Genomic DNA, 22,653 nt, shown 5'->3' with positions numbered 1-22,653 from the left:
TGACTGTCGCTACGTTTTTAACGTTGTGCCCAAACACAAGATTTAATCGGTGTGCAAAACAATGAAAATATACCGACAGTTTGGCACCCGCTGCAACTAGGTGTTGCTGTGCACCTTCATTCTTGCCTGACATGTTGGTGGCCCTATCAAAACCTTTGCCATTAGGTCTTTCAAAGCTTGTGTCTCAGCTGTGATAAAAGCCATCACCTCAAAATGGTAAAATTAGACTACAATCAATCAATACAACAGCGCGATAACAATGAAGATTCTTCATTTCTTTGTATGTCAATACTGCAAAAGTAATTCATACGTAAGAAGTTGAAATTAATTTATGACGCAATCATAAGGCCCTCCTAACTCCCTGCATACACCCCCCAAGTTTTCTCATCGGATCTTGACGAATTACAAAATTGACCCTAAATAGGAGTGGGGTGGACATGTCCACCCCAGTCCACCCCGTGGCGCCGCTACTGACTGTCACTACAGAACAGATTACTTGGATAAAAGACAGAAAATTTGTCCAGCTAGCAAGCACCAAGCAAACAGTTTAACTTGCGACTGACTTCCAACAAACAATTTTACGAATGACTAGAATAATTTGCGATATCTCAAATGCACGTAGACAGTAACTGTGACGCAACAATGAAAGACATTGTCACGCAATTCAAACCGGTGTTCAAAGGTAGTGATGCAATATTTCATCAGGTCTTACGACCGATGGTGCAATATTTGGACATTTTCTAGCAATTTTCATGACGTAAGATGCCAGCTAGGTTAAGTAGACCATAACGGTTTTTATATGACGTTTGATTTGGTGAAAATTGTCGGGAACAGTAATTAATGGTGATACTTTATACTATTCATTATTGTCGTCCTTTTGTTCGTTTACCTTGCATCATCCCAGTCAATTTTAAACTTTCTAACGAGTTGCTTCTTGCTATGCGTTCGAAATATCTTAATTTTTTTAGGTTGATGTTGTTAATCAGACTATTAACCATCCATTTGTTGGCTAACATATTCATTTGTTTTTCTTTCCATCCAGCTGATGCGAAATAGTCTTCTGTGGTACCACATTTCAAAATTCTTTAATGTCACGTTTTTTACATGCACCTATCCAAATTAATGAGAACTAATAGTCAAGAATTTTTTCTATTAACTATCTCACTGTCTATCATAGGTTTGATCACCATCACAAAAATGGTGTAGGCCAAAATGACTGTACAAGGCAAGTGCATATCACAGTGGATCACCACACATAAACACAACCCCTTAAAATTTTGTTTGTTTTATAGAGATAGGTGGTTTACCATTCTCACAACAAACAAAAAAGTTAGCTTTGCTTGATTTCTCTTTCCCAATTCTTCTCTTTTTTTCCATTTGTATTGATTGTTTTCTCTTTTATCCTTTTAGCTTTTTTCCTCCATTACGCTCTGATTTCTTTTCTTTTTTGCTCTCTCGAAAAATCCACAGCATTCACAAGGGAAAAAACTAACGGAGATTTTTCTGAATTTCTCGGCATCAAGCAGTGGCGCCAGATTACACAAAATAAATTTTCCCATTGCGGATGGAAAATTTTTCTAACCACATTTTCATTTTCTCAGCTCCTTTTCACTTCAGTGTGCCTCTGAAACAGTTTTCACGTCTATCGTATGACGATTTTTTAAGTTCCAACTAGCCTCACTTTCAAGTCAGGTCATACGGAAGGTGGTTGGATTCTAAAAAAACAAAAACTACATAGGCTGTGTCAGGCTCTCAGCTGCCATGGCTTTGTGGAGAAATGGCGTGTAAATAAATTGTGCCAGGAAAAACATCACACGTGTTGTTTCATCATTGAAACTTTGCATAAGCCGACATGATCGTTTTTATGCAAGACTTGCTTGAGAAATCATAAAATTGATGCTTAGTTTGTGGTTTAAAAGTTTTCTGATATTGCCGTACCTCAACCGACAGAAACACTACACGAAGCAACTCGATAAATTTATACTCTACATTGCTTTGGATTTGAATCTTTATCCTCGGACTCACAGAAGCGCTTTTTAAAATACAATCGTTACAAAACGTTGCAGCCTACACTTGGAACTTTGCTTTATTTTTTGATTTTCCCGAACCAAGAAACAGCAGCCTAGTAGGCCTACCCGTGTTGAAATCTCTAGCTGAAACACTGTTGAAAACAATTGCTGTCTGGGAAAGGCGGCAAAATATGAATTTTTTCTTCATCACGAATAGCGCAAACTGATGATTGTGAAAACTGCAACAGGGTGTGTGATAAATTTGAAGTCCTGTAACGTTTAAACATCACTTCACAACACACCAAGCAATAACTGATTGAGTTTGTGAGTTTGAAAGACAACCTATAGCCTAACAATATTTTTCTTTTCGTTTTACTTAAATTTTATATCTGTCCTGTCCTGAAAATTGAATCTGTCCTGTCCTAATATTGAAATTACGTCTCCGTTTTAAAATATTGACGTTCTGTTTAATTGTTTGTTTGCACATGACTAGGAACTGTGTTCCGAAAGCTAGTGCAAACCGTTACTACCACAGCGAACGAGCAGCATCAGGCTAAAACAGATCGTGAGTAGGCTATCTATGTTGTGAAGAAAATAAAACATGTTTATAACGCCTTGGGCAAAACAAAAAGCAGATTACGCAATCCAAGTCGAACACCGACTGCGCCGACTACTTTGCTTGAAGGATTAAAATCGAATAGCCTACAAAAGAAATAGTTGGTCACCTTAATTATATGGTAGGAATTAGAAGTCAACTGAAACTACGAAAACAAAAGTTGTTTATCACGCCTTGGGCAAAACAAAAAGTAAATTGCGCAATGCAAGTTGAAAGAAAGAGTCGGTCACCTTAATTATATGGTAGGAATTAGAAGTCAACCGAAACTACGAAAACAAAAGTTGTTTATCACGCCTTGGGAAAAACAAAAAGCAAATTGCGCAATGCAAGTTGAAAGAAAGAGTTGGTCACCTTAATTATATGGTAGGAATTAGAAGTCAACTGAAACTACGAAAACAAAAGTTGTTTATCACGACTTGGGAAAAACAAAAAGCAAATTGCGCAATGCAAGTTGAAAGAAAGAGTCGGTCACCTTAATTATATGGTAGGAATTAGAAGTCAACTGAAACTACGAAAACAAAAGTTGTTTATCACGCCTTGGGAAAAACAAAAAGCAAATTGCGCAATGCAAGTTGAAAGAAAGAGTCGGTCACCTTAATTATATGGTAGGAATTAGAAGTCAACTGAAACTACGAAAACAAAAGTTGTTTATCACGCCTTGGGAAAAACAAAAAGCAAATTGCGCAATGCAAGTTGAAAGAAAGAGTCGGTCACCTTAATTATATGGTAGGAATTAGAAGTCAACCGAAACTACGAAAACAAAAGTTGTTTATCACGCCTTGGGAAAAACAAAAAGCAAATTGCGCAATGCAAGTTGAACACAGATTAAGCCGACTTGTTTGTGTGAAGGTGTCGAACACTAAAGAAAGAGTCGGTCACTTTTAAGCAAGTAAAACGCCAACTCTCCCGTGATTTTGGTAGACCTAATATCCGCCATTTTGTCAAAAATGACTTTTTTGCATTTTTGTACGTTTAAAGACTTCATGCATCTCCTGACAAAAAAATGTGCTCCAATGTAGTATGGTTTACGAGATAACACTGGCCGACACAATTTTTGGTGCCGGCGGTTTTTGAACTGATTTAGACTAACTTTGGGGCGCTGAATCCGAAAATGCAATCAGTTTTTGTCCATCAGGTCAACTTTTTAAGTTACAGTGATTCCACTGCATGAGTGAACTTGTGCATAAGGGCCATTCCGTGTCGATTCACACAGCCAAGAGATTCAACCTTTCGATTTTCTTTAAATTTTACACATCTTTTTACTATTCTATATGATGAACACTTGCAAAATTTGAGTGAAATATATTGAGAAACACGAGAGTTATGAACCATTTAGTTTGGGGGGGTCTGCTGAGGGGGCACAATTTTTTTATTTTTGGCCATGTTTGAGGCCCTATTACTGCTAAACTAAATCAGGTAACAACCCAATTTTTTTACAAGTGATAGTACTTCTGCCAAATATTGAAAAAACAGCATCGTTCACTTTGTCACTCTAAAAGGTCAAAGGTCATAGACTCCCAAAGTTGGCCGTTTCCAGCTCTCGGTTAAAATTTTCCACAATTTGAAAAGCTCACCAAGACCCTATTTCTCATTGATTTTGGCTGAAATTTGGTGAAAGTGTTGTTTACAGGATTCTCTATGAACTGAAAAAATTTTAGTACAAAATATTAAATAGATTGGGAGATATTTTTTATGAAACATGGGTCAAAATGGAAAAAAGCTAAAAGTGGGGTCCTTTTAATATCCCGGTTACCCATGACCCTAAAGAAAATTTGCACTGAAATTTTATCGTCATATTCACTAAGATATGACAAGTCTACCATGAAAAATTGATCCATGGTTCTCAATGTTTTATAGAAAGTATGCATCAAAGTAAATCCAATTGTGGCAACCCTTCAAAAACAGGAACAGGAAGTTCTTCACTGTGTACAAGTATGTAGCACTGGCCTGATTGCTGAAGCTAGGATTGGATATTGCAAGAAAGTCCTATTTTTCCTGTTTATGCCTTTTGTGTTTACTGCACAAAAACAGCAGTCGCTAATGATATTTTGGCTTATGCCACACCATTAGACTTCTTTTGTTTCGTCCATTGACGTAAATGTTCTTTCAAAGTTTTGCAAACAATGTGGGGAGCCCAAGACTTATCTTGGTCTCCAACTTCACTTTACAGTAAAGTAAGCATAAACTTTAAAGTAAACAATAGTAAAGGTGTGGACACACAACACCTTCAGACTCCACACCTTTACTTTGCTGTAAAGTGAAGTTGGGGATCAAGATAAGTCTTGGGCTCCCCACATTGTTTGCAAAACTTCGAAAGAACATTTACGTCAATGGACGAAACAAAAGAAGTCTAATGGTGTGGCATGAGCCAAAATATCATTAGCGACTGCTGTTTTTGTGCAGTAAACACAAAAGGCATAAACAGGAAAAATAGGACTTTCTTGCAATATCCAAACCTAGCTTCAGCAATCAGGCCAGTGCTACACACTTGTACACAGTGAAGAACTTCCTGTTCCTGTTTTTGAAGGGTTGCCACAATTGGATTTACTTTGACGCATACTTTCTATAAAACATTGAGAACCATGGATCAATTTTGCATGGTAGACTTGTCATATCTTAGTGAATATGTGGATAAAATTTCAGTGCAAATTTTCTCTGGGGTTATGGGTAACCGGGATATTAAAAGGACCCCACTTTTAACTTTTTTCCATTTTGACCGATGTTTCATAAAAAATATCTCCCAATCTGTTTAATATTTTGTACTGAAATTTTTTTAGTTCATAGAGAATCCTGTAAACAACACTTCCACCAAATTTCAGCCAAAATCAATCAAAAATGGGGTCTTGGTGAGCTTTCCAAATTTTGGAAAATTTTAACCGAGAGCTGGAAACGGCCAAATTTGGGAGTTTATGACCTTTGACCTTTTAGAGTGACAAAGTGAACGATGTTGTTTTTTTAATATTTGGCAGAAGTACTATCCCCTGTGAAAAAATTGGGTTGTTACCTAATTTAGTTTAGCAGTAATAGGGCCTCAAACATGGCCAAAAATAAAAAAATTGTGCTCCCTCAGCAGACCCCCCCAAACTAAATGGTTCATAACTTTCGTGTTTCTCAATATATTTCACTCAAATTTTGCAAGTGTTTATCACATAGAATAGTAAAAAGGTGTGTAAAATTTAAAGAAAATCGAAAGGTTGAATCTCTTGACTGTGTGAATCGACACGGAGTGGCCCTCATGCACAAGTTCACTCATGCAGTGGAATCACCGTAACTAGAAAACTAGATCTGATGGACAAAAACTGACTACATTTTCGAAATCAGCAACCACAAATTAGCCGAAAACAGCTGAAAAATCTTCGGCACCACAAAATTTTTTTTTTTTCGTCGGCTAGTGTAATTGGTGTGTAATACCTAAAATATTCCAATCTGTGTAAGAATAATGTTTAAAAACCTAACATATTCGTCTATCCAATCAAAAAAACAGGAAATTGTCACGTGACCGGCAAAATTTCAGCAGAGTAGCCCAGGCTACTTCACATTTTACATCTCTTAGAGTTGCGTGAAGCGGATTTAAAAGCATTCGATAAAGTAGATTGGGTTGAAATGTTGTTAAGCACTAGGCTCCACTATAGGTAAGCTTAATTATGCAGCTTAAAAATGTTCGTCCGAGCACACTAGCTTTTCATTAAATGCCGTATCATTAAGGCTACGTCTCGTCAAACAGTTTGACTTTTCGTTTCCTACCGGTACTGGTGAACTGATGGCTTAGTTGACTTTGCGGTAGCCTAGGCTACACTAAATAGCTTAGCTTGCATAACTTTATTAAGATTTAAAGCAGAGGCCTGGGAGTACGCTACCCAGTGTGTTTGGTCATTTCTGATCAACCAAACCAGATGCTGTGTAGCCAATGTAGTTAGGGTAGCCTTAAATAAGTGCATGGTAATTAAGTAGGCTACCAGCAACTGATTTTAAATCGGTGATAGCCTTTAATTAACCTAGCAGGCTTCTCTGATATCAGCAAAGTTATCTACAGATTACAGTGACGAAATGATACACAGTTCTGGGAGAAATTCAAAGGCTTACGTTAGGTTTGATTTAGGCTTGTATTGTTGACTCTTGCTATTTTAAGTAGGCCTACCGGTAGCCTACGCTTAGGCTCTACGTAGAAACTATCCATGGAATAACTAAAACGGCAACGACGCCTTGCGGTTCTACCAGCAGGCCTAACTAGAAGTTTGGTTATTTTAATAACACCATTATCCGGTCGACAAATAAATTTGATTATCTTCCTGAAATGTTATGACTGTGATTTAAAACCAACATATCACAGCAAGTAGCAAAAATTTCCTTGAAAGATCAAGGAGGCATCAATATAACGACTTGGTTCAATTATACTGTATGCTAATGCTTCTATTATATCTACTACGAGCAAAGTAATCCACAATTTATTCATTTCAGGGTAGCCTACTGTACTCACACTAAACGTCAAAGTAAAAAATCTGCCAAGGCAATTTAGTAACCAATAATTTTACATTAGGCTTTACTATTCAAAATCATAAAATTATGGTGTGGTCAAAGCCAACATTTAGTTTATATTAAGCTTTGCTATACAAAAACATAACACTAAATAAACCAATAACGCGGATAAAGCCAACATCGAGATTATATTAGGTTTTACCCTACAAACCTAATACATTTTTTATAACTAGTTATCTGTAAAAACCAAATATACGCCATATTTTAATAAACAAACAAAAACCTGGCTTAAATTTTATTTATAAAAATTTTGTTTGCTTGTCCGCTCCAGCCTTTCAAAAGTCAACTTCGAGTGTTTTACCTTGTTAATTTTACAGCTATAAACACAAAAAGTCGTTTATCTCGAAAACTTGAAAATGGCGGATATTAGGTTGTGACACATCACGGGAGAACTGCATTTTCATTTGAATTGATGACAACATTGTAAAATAATAATTATTATAAATGTAAAGATAAATCATTATCCACTGTACAGTCTACTCTACACCAAGGGTGAGCAACTCAAACACGCTGACATGTCTATTTTTATCTGATAACTTATTCCCGTGCCAAGGTTTGGTAATTATTAGCCCAAGTTTTAATGCTCTCGATAGGTATCGAACCAATAACCGTCTGGGCGTCGATCAGAAGTCTTTACCACAGCCATGGCTTGTCAAATTTCGGAAGTAAAGCGAACATGATCAGCAAGTCTTGTCACGCATCGTAGGATAATTTGTTTTTGCTTTAAATATATAGGTAGTGTTTCGCCAGATTTTACATGGTTTTCAACGCAAATGTGATTGGTTGTTGTGGGTAACCCACTTGGAGAAAAGCGCATCGCTGAGGAAGGTTGGGCTGAGCGAGTTACAAAACCTTAAAGTTTGGAATCCCAATTATTAAAGCTAAAGATTGATTGAGAACTTAGTCTCAATTCTCCATGCATTGTTTGTTGTGTTTTATATTTTTACGTTATTTACTTATTTGCAATTCATCAAAATTTGTTTATTTCTTTTAGTTAAATACATGCAAAAGTTGAAACGTTCAGCATAAGTAGGATTGAGTTCATAAGCCCATTGGCAGTCGATCATGAATAGAATGAAGAGGCAGACAGCGCTGTTTTTAGTTCTAATGTCATAACGTAGAAGTAATTTGGAAAAAGGTAGCTGCAAAAAAACGCAAACATTTGACGTGCTGGAGACCAAAATAAAACATGGCCTACGCAGTAAAACAGTGACACGGTCGCGCCTCATTTCGGTGCCACGGGTGTCTATACAACATCACGAAAATTAGGCTTTATTTACTGCAAAAATTTTGATTTCGATTTTAACTAGTTCGATCTGTCTAAATCGTAGTGTGCAAAGGGAATATTTGTCGTCCAACCGTTAGACTGGCTCGGTCTTGTGAAGCGACAATCAAGCTTTTAGAAACGTCAAGCATCTTATAGATTTAAAATATATGTCGAAATTTGGACATAATAAAGTTTGGTGACTTGTCTTACAATCTTTAAGGTTTGTTGCAATCGCATGGTAGTCTACACGTGCAAGGATATGTTTGTTGCTTCTAGTCTTGATGAATTATCATTTTGTGCTCGCCGGTATGATTTAACATCAACCTTGAATCCGACTACTTCAAACAAGGTCAAACACCAAATTGGTTTTGCATGGGTTGTTCAATATGTTTGCATCCTACCCTCAGGGGTATCTTAACATCCGTGCCTACCCTACTCACATTTCGGCAAAATTGACTTTGATTATCTCTCGTTTCTAGCACACTTTTTTCAGTATTCGGTTTGATTATCTCAGCAAATTTTCTGACATGTTTCAATGTGCTTATACACCACATCGATGGCTTAGTGGTTAGTGTGTCCGCCTTTGAATCGGTAGGTACGGGTTCGATACCCTGTCTGGTCTTAACAAAGACTGTTTAAAAGTGGTACTGAATCTGATGCCTGCTGGACAGTCAGCAATGGAATGAATTCTGGTAAATAAGTAGGCTACTCGGTTTCACCTCTGTACGGCTGCACTGACACTGTCTGCTTTGTGAAGCGTTGAGGAACCACGCATATCTGCGATGGATACAGCGCTGAATAAAAGCACACATTATTATTATCTCAATATAAAAACTTGCTAAATTTACAAACTGATAAATGCCTTCCGACACTTACAACCACAGAGCTTTGTGAATCATTTATTAAACTTGCGTTTTTCTAAATGACTGTTTCGTACAGTTTCATAAACCAGCACTGCATTTTAACAACATGCCTTCACTTGGCTGCTAACTACGAGATTGTTAACAAACAAACGGAAATTCTGCCAACAAGAGCAAGCTTTATGAATTAACCCCAACACATTATGTAAACTGTGGAACAGTAACATTAGATTCAAACGAACGTATACAGTAAAGACGATCGGATGAGAGTCATAATGAAATTGATACAATTAAAGTATTTGCAAGAAAATTTACAAATTGTTTATAACATTTCAAAATGAAGAAATGTCTGTCGTGTGTGCGTGTTTTCTTCATCATCGCTCCAACCGCAAAGTAAGGTTGAATTTTCAACACAACCAAAGTGGAGTGGTATCTCTCATAACTTTTCTTTTTTGAATAACTTGACGCTTTCAAAGGTCATGCGGTAACTTTCTCATGAAACGATGACAAGCAAGACAGCAGTTTTTATGACAATCCTTGCATCTCTTTCATAAAAGTATCGTAGACAGCATCGGCTGTGTTTCCATAGTGCCTTTTCTTCTTTTCTGTTTTTTGCCTATCGGCAGCCGAGAGAGAAGCACTATCATTGGTGGATTTTCCTCCTTTTCGTTTGGTTTCTCTTCTCACACGGAGCAAAGTCGGCGTGAATAGACAGCTGTCAACTTTAGGGTTGGTGGTGAGTTTTGGTTTAGCAACGATCGTGGCAGCTTGTGTTTCGTCAGCTTCTTTCTCTGGTTGATGAATGAGACTTGGAGGAGCACTTAGAATGTTATGATTTTTCATCATACGCATTTCTCTGTCAGGGACCCTTCCTTCGTTGTTTTTTCGATCCATCACCCGGAGGAAGTCAGGTCTACGGTTGATGTTGAGTGGCATGGTGGGTGGGCGTCCGGGAGGAGGACCAGGTGGTAGGATTTCTGGACGTTGCATAAGATTGGGAGGCATACTTGGCGGGCAAAGTGGTTGCTTTTTGAAAGTGCTTTTTGATTGAATGCCTGGCAAAGGAATGTCGCTCAAACGTGGAGTTTCAAACGGAGCGTCAGGAAGAGGGATGTTGGTGATTTCAACAGTTTGGGCATTCTTGACTGATTCATAGTACATTTCTTTTCTAAGCCGGTTATTTTTATACATTTCGGTCATTGCTTTAAACTCGCGTCCTCGTGTGAAATCGTCTTTGCAATAGAAATCGACAATTCGAACCAAAGTTTCAAGCAGTTTTCTTCTCTTGTCTTTTATAACCTACAAAAAGATATCAGATTTTATACTGATTGAATTCAACTGATGTTTACTTTTACAAACCATGTTATAGAAACTTTTCAAACGTTTTAGAGTTGAAATTATGTAATTTAACAGACGCTGACAGCAGATTTGTCACCATTGAAAAGTTTCAAACCAAAACTTAAAACAACACATACTTTCAATAATACATTTGTTTTTAATAATTTCAATTGTAGGTGAAATAAATTAAAGTTGTTTATGGTTGATTAAAGTTTTGTTTTGAGAAAGTTTGACAAAGATATGATGCACACAAACAAAGCTGAAAAAATTTGTTTTTCACCAGTAGCCTACATGTTTGAACTTACCTTTTCATTGTAGTGAAAGTCAGTTCCTGGATTCAACTCTATATCATCCAAATCTTCCAATTCCTTAACCATTTGTTGGGGATCTTTAGATTTGATGATAGCTTGTCGTATAGCAATTCGTTTGTATTGATTGTTTTCTCTTTTATCCTTTTAGCTTTTTTCCTCCATTACGCTCTGATTTCTTTTCTTTTTAGCTCTCTCGAAAAATCCACAGCATTCACAAGGGAAAAAACTAACGGAGATTTTTCTGAATTTCTCGGCATCAAGCAGTGGCACCAGATTACACAAAATAAATTTTCCCATTGCGGATGGAAAAATTTTTTAACCACATTTTCATTTTCTCAGCTCCTTTTTACTTCAGTGTGCCTCTGAAAAAGTTTTTACGTCTATCGTATGACGATTTTTTAAGTTCCAACGAGCCTCACTTTCAAGTCAGGTCATACGGAAGGTGGTTGGATTCTAAAAAAACAAAAACTACATAGGCTATGTCAGGCTCTCAGCTGCCATGGCTTTGTGGAGAAATGGCGTGTAAATAAATTGTGTCAGGAAAAACATCACACGTGTTGTTTCATCATTGAAACTTTGCATAGGCCGACATGATCGTTTTTATGCAAGACTTGCTTGAGAAATCACAAAACTGATGCTTAGTTTCAGGTTTAAAAGTTTTTTGATATTGCCGTACCTCAACCGACAGAAACACTACACGAAGCAACTCGATAAATTTATACTCTACATTGCTTTGGATTTGAATCTTTATCCTCGGACTCACAAAAGCGCCTTTTAAAATACAATCGTTACAAAACGTCGCAGCCTACACTTGGAACTTTGCTTTATTTTTTGATTTTCCCGAACCAAGAAACAGCAGCCTAGTAGGCCTACCCGTGTTGAAATCTCTAGCTGAAACACTGTTGAAAACAATTGCTGTCTGGGAAAGGCGGCAAAATATGAATTTTTTCTTCATCACGAATAGCGCAAACTGATGATTGTGAAAACTGCAACAGGGTGTGTGATAAATTTGAAGTCCTGTAACGTTTAAACATCACTTCACAATACACCAAGCAATAACTGATTGAGTTTGTGAGTTTGAAAGACAACCTATAGCCTAACAATATTTTTCTTTTCGTTTTACTTAAATTTTATATCTGTCCTGTCCTGAAAATTGAATCTGTCCTGTCCTAATATTGAAATTACGTCTCCGTTTTAAAATATTGACGTTCTGTTTAATTGTTTGTTTGCACATGACTAGGAACTGTGTTCCGAAAGCTAGTGCAAACCGTTACTACCACAGCGAACGAGCAGCATCAGGCTAAAACAGATCGTGAGTAGGCTATCTATGTTGTGAAGAAAATAAAACATGTTTATAACGCCTTGGGCAAAACAAAAAGCAGATTACGCAATCCAAGTCGAACACCGACTGCGCCGACTACTTTGCTTGAAGGATTAAAATCGAATAGCCTACAAAAGAAATAGTTGGTCACCTTAATTATATGGTAGGAATTAGAAGTCAACTGAAACTACGAAAACAAAAGATGTTTATCACGCCTTGGAAAAAACAAAAAGCAAATTGCGCAATGCAAGTTGAAAGAAAGAGTTGGTCACCTTAATTATATGGTAGGAATTAGAAGTCAACTGAAACTACGAAAACAAAAGTTGTTTATCACGCCTTGGGCAAAACAAAAAGTAAATTGCGCAATGCAAGTTGAAAGAAAGAGTCGGTCACCTTAATTATATGGTAGGAATTAGAAGTCAACCGAAACTACGAAAACAAAAGTTGTTTATCACGCCTTGGGAAAAACAAAAAGCAAATTGCGCAATGCAAGTTGAAAGAAAGAGTTGGTCACCTTAATTATATGGTAGGAATTAGAAGTCAACTGAAACTACGAAAACAAAAGTTGTTTATCACGACTTGGGAAAAACAAAAAGCAAATTGCGCAATGCAAGTTGAAAGAAAGAGTCGGTCACCTTAATTATATGGTAGGAATTAGAAGTCAACTGAAACTACGAAAACAAAAGATGTTTATCACGCCTTGGAAAAAACAAAAAGCAAATTGCGCAATGCAAGTTGAAAGAAAGAGTTGGTCACCTTAATTATATGGTAGGAATTAGAAGTCAACTGAAACTACGAAAACAAAAGTTGTTTATCACGCCTTGGGCAAAACAAAAAGTAAATTGCGCAATGCAAGTTGAAAGAAAGAGTCGGTCACCTTAATTATATGGTAGGAATTAGAAGTCAACCGAAACTACGAAAACAAAAGTTGTTTATCACGCCTTGGGAAAAACAAAAAGCAAATTGCGCAATGCAAGTTGAAAGAAAGAGTTGGTCACCTTAATTATATGGTAGGAATTAGAAGTCAACTGAAACTACGAAAACAAAAGTTGTTTATCACGACTTGGGAAAAACAAAAAGCAAATTGCGCAATGCAAGTTGAAAGAAAGAGTCGGTCACCTTAATTATATGGTAGGAATTAGAAGTCAACTGAAACTACGAAAACAAAAGTTGTTTATCACGACTTGGGAAAAACAAAAAGCAAATTGCGCAATGCAAGTTGAAAGAAAGAGTCGGTCACCTTAATTATATGGTAGGAATTAGAAGTCAACTGAAACTACGAAAACAAAAGTTGTTTATCACGCCTTGGGAAAAACAAAAAGCAAATTGCGCAATGCAAGTTGAAAGAAAGAGTCGGTCACCTTAATTATATGGTAGGAATTAGAAGTCAACCGAAACTACGAAAACAAAAGTTGTTTATCACGCCTTGGGAAAAACAAAAAGCAAATTGCGCAATGCAAGTTGAACACAGATTAAGCCGACTTGTTTGTGTGAAGGTGTCGAACACTAAAGAAAGAGTCGGTCACTTTTAAGCAAGTAAAACGCCAACTCTCCCGTGATTTTGGTAGACCTAATATCCGCCATTTTGTCAAAATTGACTTTTTTGCATTTTTGTACGTTTAAAGACTTCATGCATCTCCTGACAAAAAAATGTGCTCCAATGTAGTATGGTTTACGAGATAATTGGTGTGTAATACCTAAAATATTCCAATCTGTGTAAGAATAATGTTTAAAAACCTAACATATTCGTCTATCCAATCAAAAAAACAGGAAATTGTCACGTGACCGGCAAAATTTCAGCAGAGTAGCCCAGGCTACTTCACATTTTACATCTCTTAGAGTTGCGTGAAGCGGATTTAAAAGCATTCCATAAAGTAGATTGGGTTGAAATGTTGTTAAGCACTAGGCTCCACTATAGGTAAGCTTAATTATGCAGCTTAAAAATGTTCGTCCGAGCACACTAGCTTTTCATTAAATGCCGTATCATTAAGGCTACGTCTCGTCAAACAGTTTGACTTTTCGTAGCCTACCGGTACTGGTGAACTGATGGCTTAGTTGACTTTGCGGTAGCCTAGGCTACACTAAATAGCTTAGCTTGCATAACTTTATTAAGATTTAAAGCAGAGGCCTGGGAGTACGCTACCCAGTGTGTTTGGTCATTTCTGATCAACCAAACCAGATGCTGTGTAGCCAATGTAGTTAGGGTAGCCTTAAATAAGTGCATGGTAATTAAGTAGGATACCAGCAACTGATTTTAAATCGGTGATAGCCTTTAATTAACCTAGCAGGCTTCTCTGATATCAGCAAAGTTATCTACAGATTACAGTGACGAAATGATACACAGTTCTGGGAGAAATTCAAAGGCTTACGTTAGGTTTGATTTAGGCTTGTATTGTTGACTCTTGCTATTTTAAGTAGGCCTACCGGTAGCCTACGCTTAGGCTCTACGTAGAAACTATCCATGGAATAACTAAAACGGCAACGACGCCTTGCGGTTCTACCAGCAGGCCTAACTAGAAGTTTGGTTATTTTAATAACACCATTATCCGGTCGACAAATAAATTTGATTATCTTTCTGAAATGTTATGACTGTGATTTAAAACCAACATATCACAGCAAGTAGCAAAAATTTCCTTGAAAAATCAAGGAGGCATCAATATAACGACTTGGTTCAATTATACTGTATGCTAATGCTTCTATTATATCTACTACGAGCAAAGTAATCCACAATTTATTCATTTCAGGGTAGCCTACTGTACTCACACTAAACGTCAAAGTAAAAAATCTGCCAAGGCAATTTAGTAACCAATAATTTTACATTAGGCTTTACTATTCAAAATCATAAAATTATGGTGTGGTCAAAGCCAACATTTAGTTTATATTAAGCTTTGCTATACAAAAACATAACACTAAATAAACCAATAACGCGGATAAAGCCAACATCGAGATTATATTAGGTTTTACCCTACAAACCTAATACATTTTTTATAACTAGTTATCTGTAAAAACCAAATATACGCCATATTTTAATAAACAAACAAAAACCTGGCTTAAATTTTATTTATAAAAATTTTGTTTGCTTGTCCGCTCCAGCCTTTCAAAAGTCAACTTCGAGTGTTTTACCTTGTTAATTTTACAGCTATAAACACAAAAAGTCGTTTATCTCGAAAACTTGAAAATGGCGGATATTAGGTTGTGACACATCACGGGAGAACTGCATTTTCATTTGAATTGATGACAACATTGTAAAATAATAATTATTATAAATGTAAAGATAAATCATTATCCACTGTACAGTCTACTCTACACCAAGGGTGAGCAACTCAAACACGCTGACATGTCTATTTTTATCTGATAACTTATTCCCGTGCCAAGGTTTGGTAATTATTAGCCCAAGTTTTAATGCTCTCGATAGGTATCGAACCAATATCCGTCTGGGCGTCGATCAGAAGTCTTTACCACAGCCATGGCTTGTCAAATTTCGGAAGTAAAGCGAACATGATCAGCAAGTCTTGTCACGCATCGTAGGATAATTTGTTTTTGCTTTAAATATATAGGTAGTGTTTCGCCAGATTTTACATGGTTTTCAACGCAAATGTGATTGGTTGTTGTGGGTAACCCACTTGGAGAGAAGCGCATCGCTGAGGAAGGTTGGGCTGAGCGAGTTACAAAACCTTAAAGTTTGGAATCCCAATTATTAAAGCTAAAGATTGATTGAGAACTTAGTCTCAATTCTCCATGCATTGTTTGTTGTGTTTTATATTTTTACGTTATTTACTTATTTGCAATTCATCAAAATTTGTTTATTTCTTTTAGTTAAATACATGCAAAAGTTGAAACGTTCAGCATAAGTAGGATTGAGTTCATAAGCCCATTGGCAGTCGATCATGAATAGAATGAAGAGGCAGACAGCGCTGTTTTTAGTTCTAATGTCATAACGTAGAAGTAATTTGGAAAAAGGTAGCTGCAAAAAAACGCAAACATTTGACGTGCTGGAGACCAAAATAAAACATGGCCTACGCAGTAAAACAGTGACACGGTCGCGCCTCATTTCGGTGCCACGGGTGTCTATACAACATCACGAAAATTAGGCTTTATTTACTGCATAAATTTTGATTTCGATTTTAACTAGTTCGATCTGTCTAAATCGTAGTGTGCAAAGGGAATATTTGTCGTCCAACCGTTAGACTGGCTCGGTCTTGTGAAGCGACAATCAAGCTTTTAGAAACGTCAAGCATCTTATAGATTTAAAATATATGTCGAAATTTGGACATAATAAAGTTTGGTGACTTGTCTTACAATCTTTAAGGTTTGTTGCAATCGCATGGTAGTCTACACGTGCAAGGATATGTTTGTTGCTTCTAGTCTTGATGAATTATCATTTTGTGTTCGCCGGTATGACTTAACATCAACCTTGAATCCGACTACTTCAAACAAGGTCAAACACCAAATTGGTTTTGCATGGGTTGTTCAATATGTTTGCATCCTACCCTCAGGGGTATCTTAACATCCGTGCCTACCCTACTCACATTTCGGCAAAATTGACTTTGATTATCTCTCGTTTCTAGCACACTTTTTTCAGTATTCGGTTTGATTATCTCAGCAAATTTTCTGACATGTTTCAATGTGCTTATACACCACATCGATGGCTTAGTGGTTAGTGTGTCCGCCTTTGAATCGGTAGGTACGGGTTCGATACCCTGTCTGGTCTTAACAAAGACTGTTTAAAAGTGGTACTGAATCTGATGCCTGCTGGACAGTCAGCAATGGAATGAATTCTGGTAAATAAGTACTCGGTTTCACCTCTGTACGGCTGCACTGACACTGTCTGCTTTGTGAAGCGTTGAGGAACCACGCATATCTGCGATGGATACAGCGCTGAATAAAAGCACACATTATTATTATCTCAATATAAAAACTTGCTAAATTTACAAACTGATAAATGCCTTCCGACACTTACAACCACAGAGCTTTGTGAATCATTTATTAAACTTGCGTTTTTCTAAATGACTGTTTCGTACAGTTTCATAAACCAGCACTGCATTTTAACAACATGCCTTCACTTGGCTGCTAACTACGAGATTGTTAACAAACAAACGGAAATTCTGCCAACAAGAGCAAGCTTTATGAATTAACCCCAACACATTATGTAAACTGTGGAACAGTAACATTAGATTCAAACGAACGTATACAGTAAAGACGATCGGATGAGAGTCATAATGAAATTGATACAATTAAAGTATTTGCAAGAAAATTTACAAATTGTTTATAACATTTCAAAATCAAGAAATGTCTGTCGTGTGTGCGTGTTTTCTTCATCATCGCTCCAACCGCAAAGTAAGGTTGAATTTTCAACACAACCAAAGTGGAGTGGTATCTCTCATAACTTTTCTTTTTTGAATAACTTGACGCTTTCAAAGGTCATGCGGTAACTTTCTCATGAAACGATGACAAGCAAGACAGCAGTTTTTATGACAATCCTTGCATCTCTTTCATAAAAGTATCGTAGACAGCATCGGCTGTGTTTCCATAGTGCCTTTTCTTCTTTTCTGTTTTTTGCCTATCGGCAGCCGAGAGAGAAGCACTATCATTGGTGGATTTTCCTCCTTTTCGTTTGGTTTCTCTTCTCACACGGAGCAAAGTCGGCGTGAATAGACAGCTGTCAACTTTAGGGTTGGTGGTGAGTTTTGGTTTAGCAACGATTGTGGCAGCTTGTGTTTCGTCAGCTTCTTTCTCTGGTTGATGAATGAGACTTGGAGGAGCACTTAGAATGTTATGATTTTTCATCATACGCATTTCTCTGTCAGGGACCCTTCCTTCGTTGTTTTTTCGATCCATCACCCGGAGGAAGTCAGGTCTACGGTTGATGTTGAGTGGCATGGTGGGTGGGCGTCCGGGAGGAGGACCAGGTGGTAGGATTTCTGGGCGTTGCATAAGATTGGGAGGCATACTTGGCGGGCAAAGTGGTTGCTTTTTGAAAGTGCTTTTTGATTGAATGCCTGGCAAAGGAATGTCGCTCAAACGTGGAGTTTCAAACGGAGCGTCAGGAAGAGGGATGTTGGTGATTTCAACAGTTTGGGCATTCTTGACTGATTCATAGTACATTTCTTTTCTAAGCCGGTTATTTTTATACATTTCGGTCATTGCTTTAAACTCGCGTCCTCGTGTGAAATCGTCTTTGCAATAGAAATCGACAATTCGAACCAAAGTTTCAAGCAGTTTTCTTCTCTTGTCTTTTATATCCTACAAAAAGATATCAGATTTTATACTGATTGAATTCAACTGATGTTTACTTTTATAAACCATGTTATAGAAACTTTTCAAACGTTTTAGAGTTGAAATTATGTAATTTAACAGACGCTGACAGCAGATTTGTCACCATTGAAAAGTTTCAAACCAAAACTTAAACAACACATACTTTCAATAATACATTTGTTTTTAATAATTTCAATTGTAGGTGAAATAAATTAGAGTTGTTTATGGTTGATTAAAGTTCTGTTTTGAGAAAGTTTGACAAAGATATGATGCACACAAACAAAGCTGAAAAAATTTGTTTTTCACCAGTAGCCTACATGTTTGAACTTACCTTTTCATTGTAGTGAAAGTCAGTTCCTGGATTCAACTCCATATCATCCAAATCTTCCAATTCCTTAACCATTTGTTGGGGATCTTTAGATTTGATGATAGCTTGTCGTATAGCAATTCGTTGCTTCTTGTTCTTTTTCAGTTCTCGTCGACGAGCTTCTTTGCGGGTTTGGTCTGTAGAGTTCATAAATTTTCCACCTTTTGTGGTGCTGGTGGTTCTCCTTCCCATGATTGCAGTGCAGTTTACAGACACTTCAAAACTATTCTATTAACTTTAAAGTGACAAAGAAACACCCTTAAATGTTGCAACAATAAATGGTGAATAAATATGCACTTGTAATTAATGGTGATACTATTAATTTTTGTCGTCCTTTTGTTCGTTTACCTTGCATCATCCCAGTCAATTTTAAACTTTCTAACGAGTTGCTTCTTGCTATGCGTTCGAAATATCTTAATTTTTTTAGGTTGTTAATCAGACTATTAACCATCCATTTATTGGCTAACAAATTCATTTGTTTTACTTTCCATCCAGCTGATGCGAAATAGTCTTCTGTGGTACCACATTTCAAAGTTCTTTAATGTCACGTTTTTTACATGCACCTATCCAAATTAATGAGAACTAATAGTCAAGAATTTTTTCTATTAACTATCTCACTGTCTATCATAGGTTTGATCACCATCACAAAAATGGTGTAGGCCAAAATGACTGTACAAGGCAAGTGCATATCACAGTGGACCACCACACATAAACACAACCCCTTAAAATTTTGTTTGTTTTATAGAGATAGGTGGTTTACCATTCTCACAACAAACAAAAAAGTTAGCTTTGCTTGATTTCTCTTTCTCAATTCTTCTCTTTTTTTCCATTTGTATTGATTGTTTTCTCTTTTATCCTTTTAGCTTTTTTCCTCCATTACGCTCTGATTTCTTTTCTTTTTAGCTCTCTCGAAAAATCCACAGCATTCACAAGGGAAAAAACTAACGGAGATTTTTCTGAATTTCTCGGCATCAAGCAGTGGCGCCAGATTACACAAAATAAATTTTCCCATTGCGGATGGAAAAATTTTTTAACCACATTTTCATTTTCTCAGCTCCTTTTCACTTCAGTGTGCCTCTGAAAAAGTTTTTACGTCTATCGTATGACGATTTTTTAAGTTCCAACGAGCCTCACTTTCAAGTCAGGTCATACGGAAGGTGGTTGGATTCTAAAAAAACAAAAACTACAGAGGCTATGTCAGGCTCTCAGCTGCCATGGCTTTGTGGAGAAATGGCGTGTAAATAAATTGTGCCAGGAAAAACATCACACGTGTTGTTTCATCATTGAAACTTTGCATAGGCCGGCATGATCGTTTTTATGCAAGACTTGCTTGAGAAATCACAAAACTGATGCTTAGTTTGAGGTTTAAAAGTTTGATATTGCCGCACCTCAACCGACAGAAACACTACACGAAGCAACTCGATAAATTTATACTCTACATTGCTTTGGATTTGAATCTTTATCCTCGGACTCACAAAAGCGCCTTTTAAAATACAATCGTTACAAAACGTCGCAGCCTACACTTGGAACTTTGCTTTATTTTTTGATTTTCCCGAACCAAGAAACAGCAGCCTAGTAGGCCTACCCGTGTTGAAATCTCTAGCTGAAACACTGTTGAAAACAATTGCTGTCTGGGAAAGGCGGCAAAATATGAATTTTTTCTTCATCACGAATAGCGCAAACTGATGATTGTGAAAACTGCATCAGGGTGTGTGATAAATTTGAAGTCCTGCAACGTTTAAACATCACTTCACAATACACCAAGCAATAACTGATTGAGTTTGTGAGTTTGAAAGACAACCTATAGCCTAACAATATTTGTCTTTTCCTTTTACTTAAATTATATATTTGTCCTGTCCTGAAAATTGAATCTGTCCTGTCCCAATACTGAAATTACGTCTCCGTTTTAAAATATTAACGTTCTGTTTAATTGTTTGTTTGCACATGACTAGGAACTGTGTTCCGAAAGCTAGTGCAAACCGTTACTACCACAGCGAACGAGCAGCATCAGGCTAAAACAGATCGTGAGTAGGCTATCTATGTTGTAAAGAAAATAAAACATGTTTATAACGCCTTGGGCAAAACAAAAAGCAGATTACGCAATCCAAGTCGAACACCGACTGCGCCGACTAGTTTGCTTGAAGGATTAAAATCGAATAGCCTACAAAAGAAATAGTTGGTCACCTTAATTATATGGTAGGAATTAGAAGTCAACTGAAACTACGAAAACAAAAGTTGTTTATCACGCCTTGGGAAAAACAAAAAGCAAATTGCGCAATGCAAGTTGAAAGAAAGAGTTGGTCACCTTAATTATATGGTAAGAATTAGAAGTCAACTGAAACTACGAAAACAAAAGATGTTTATCACGCCTTGGGAAAAACAAAAAGCAAATTGCGCAATGCAAGTTGAAAGAAAGAGTCGGTCACCTTAATTATATGGTAGGAATTAGAAGTCAACTGAAACTACGAAAACAAAAGATGTTTATCACGCCTTGGAAAAAACAAAAAGCAAATTGCGCAATGCAAGTTGAACACAGACTAAGCCGACTTGTTTGTGTGAAGGTGTCGAACACTTTTAAGCAAGTAAAACGCCAACTCTCCCGTGATTTTGGTAGACCCAATATCCGCCATTTTGTCAAAAATGACTTTTTTGCACTTTTTTACGTTTAAAGACTTCATGCATCTCCTGACAAAAAAATGTGCTCCAATGTAGTATGGTTTACGAGATAATTGGTGTGTAATACCTAACATATTCCAATCTGTGTAAGAATAATTTTTAAAAACCTAACATATTCGTCTATCCAATCAAGTAACAGGAAATTGTCACGTGACCGGCAGAATTTCAGCAGAGTAGCCCAAGCTACTTCACATCTTACATCTCTTAGAGTTGCGTGAAGCGAATTTAAAAGCATTCGATAAAGTAGATTGGGTTGAAATGTTGTTAAGCACTAGGCTCCACTAGGTAAGCTTAATTATGCAGCTTAAAAATGTTTGTCCGAGCACACTAGCTTTTCATTAAATGCCATATCATTTAGGCTACGTCTCGTCGAACAGTTTGACTTTTCGTAGCCTACCGGTACTGGTGAACTGATGGCTTAGTTGACTTTGCGGTAGCCTAGGCTACATTAAATAGCTTAGCTTGCATAACTTTATTAAGATTTAAAGCAGAAGCCTGGGAGTACGCTACCCTGTGTGTTTAGTCATTTCTAATCAACCAAACCAGATGCTGTGTAGCCAATGTAGTTAGGGTAGCCTTAAATAAGTGCATGGTAATTAAGTAGGCTACCAGCAACTGATTTTAAATCGGCGATAGCCTTTAATTAACCTAGCAGGCTTCTCTGATATCACCAAAGTTATCTACAGATTACAGTGACAAAATGATACACAGTTCTGGGAGAAATTCAAAGGCTTACTTTAGGTTTGATTTAGGCTTGTATTGTTGACTCTTGCTATTTTAAGTAGGCCTACCGGTAGCCTACGTTTAGGCTCTACGTAGAAACTATCCATGGAATAACTAAAACGGTAACGACGCCTTGCGGTTCCACCAGCAGGCCTAACTAGAAGTTTGGTTATTTTAATAACACAATTATCCGGTCGACAAATCAATTTGATTATCTTCCTGAAATGTTATGACTGTGATTTAAAACCAACATATCACAGCAAGTAGCAAAAATTTCCTTGAAAAATCAAGGAGGCATCAATATAACGACTTGGTTCAATTATACTGTATGCTAATGCTTCTATTATATCTACTACGAGCAAAGTAATCCACAA

The 22,653-nt window shown here is 37.0% G+C and overlaps 1 protein-coding gene across 1 annotated transcript; it reads right to left on the bottom strand.

Moving 5' to 3' along the window:
- Nucleotides 1–9,788: 9,788 nt before the first annotated feature.
- Nucleotides 9,789–19,072, bottom strand: LOC145766161 (uncharacterized). Its single transcript, XM_082577817.1, has 6 exons — nt 18,845–19,072; nt 17,735–18,501; nt 16,996–17,119; nt 10,932–11,078; nt 10,206–10,587; nt 9,789–10,160 (listed from the first exon to the last, which is right to left on the bottom strand). Exons 1-6 carry the CDS (start codon nt 19,070–19,072, stop codon nt 9,814–9,816), a joined length of 1,995 nt encoding a protein of 664 aa, XP_082433943.1. The 3' UTR covers nt 9,789–9,813.
- Between the last annotated feature and the right edge of the window lie 3,581 nt (nt 19,073–22,653).

The sequence above is a fragment of the Aplidium turbinatum genome, chromosome 1, assembly GCF_918807975.1.
Source record: "Aplidium turbinatum chromosome 1, kaAplTurb1.1, whole genome shotgun sequence".
Taxonomy (NCBI): domain Eukaryota; kingdom Metazoa; phylum Chordata; class Ascidiacea; order Aplousobranchia; family Polyclinidae; genus Aplidium; species Aplidium turbinatum.
Note: the sequence above shows the minus strand (reverse complement) of the source record. Positions and strands in the feature narration are given on the sequence as shown.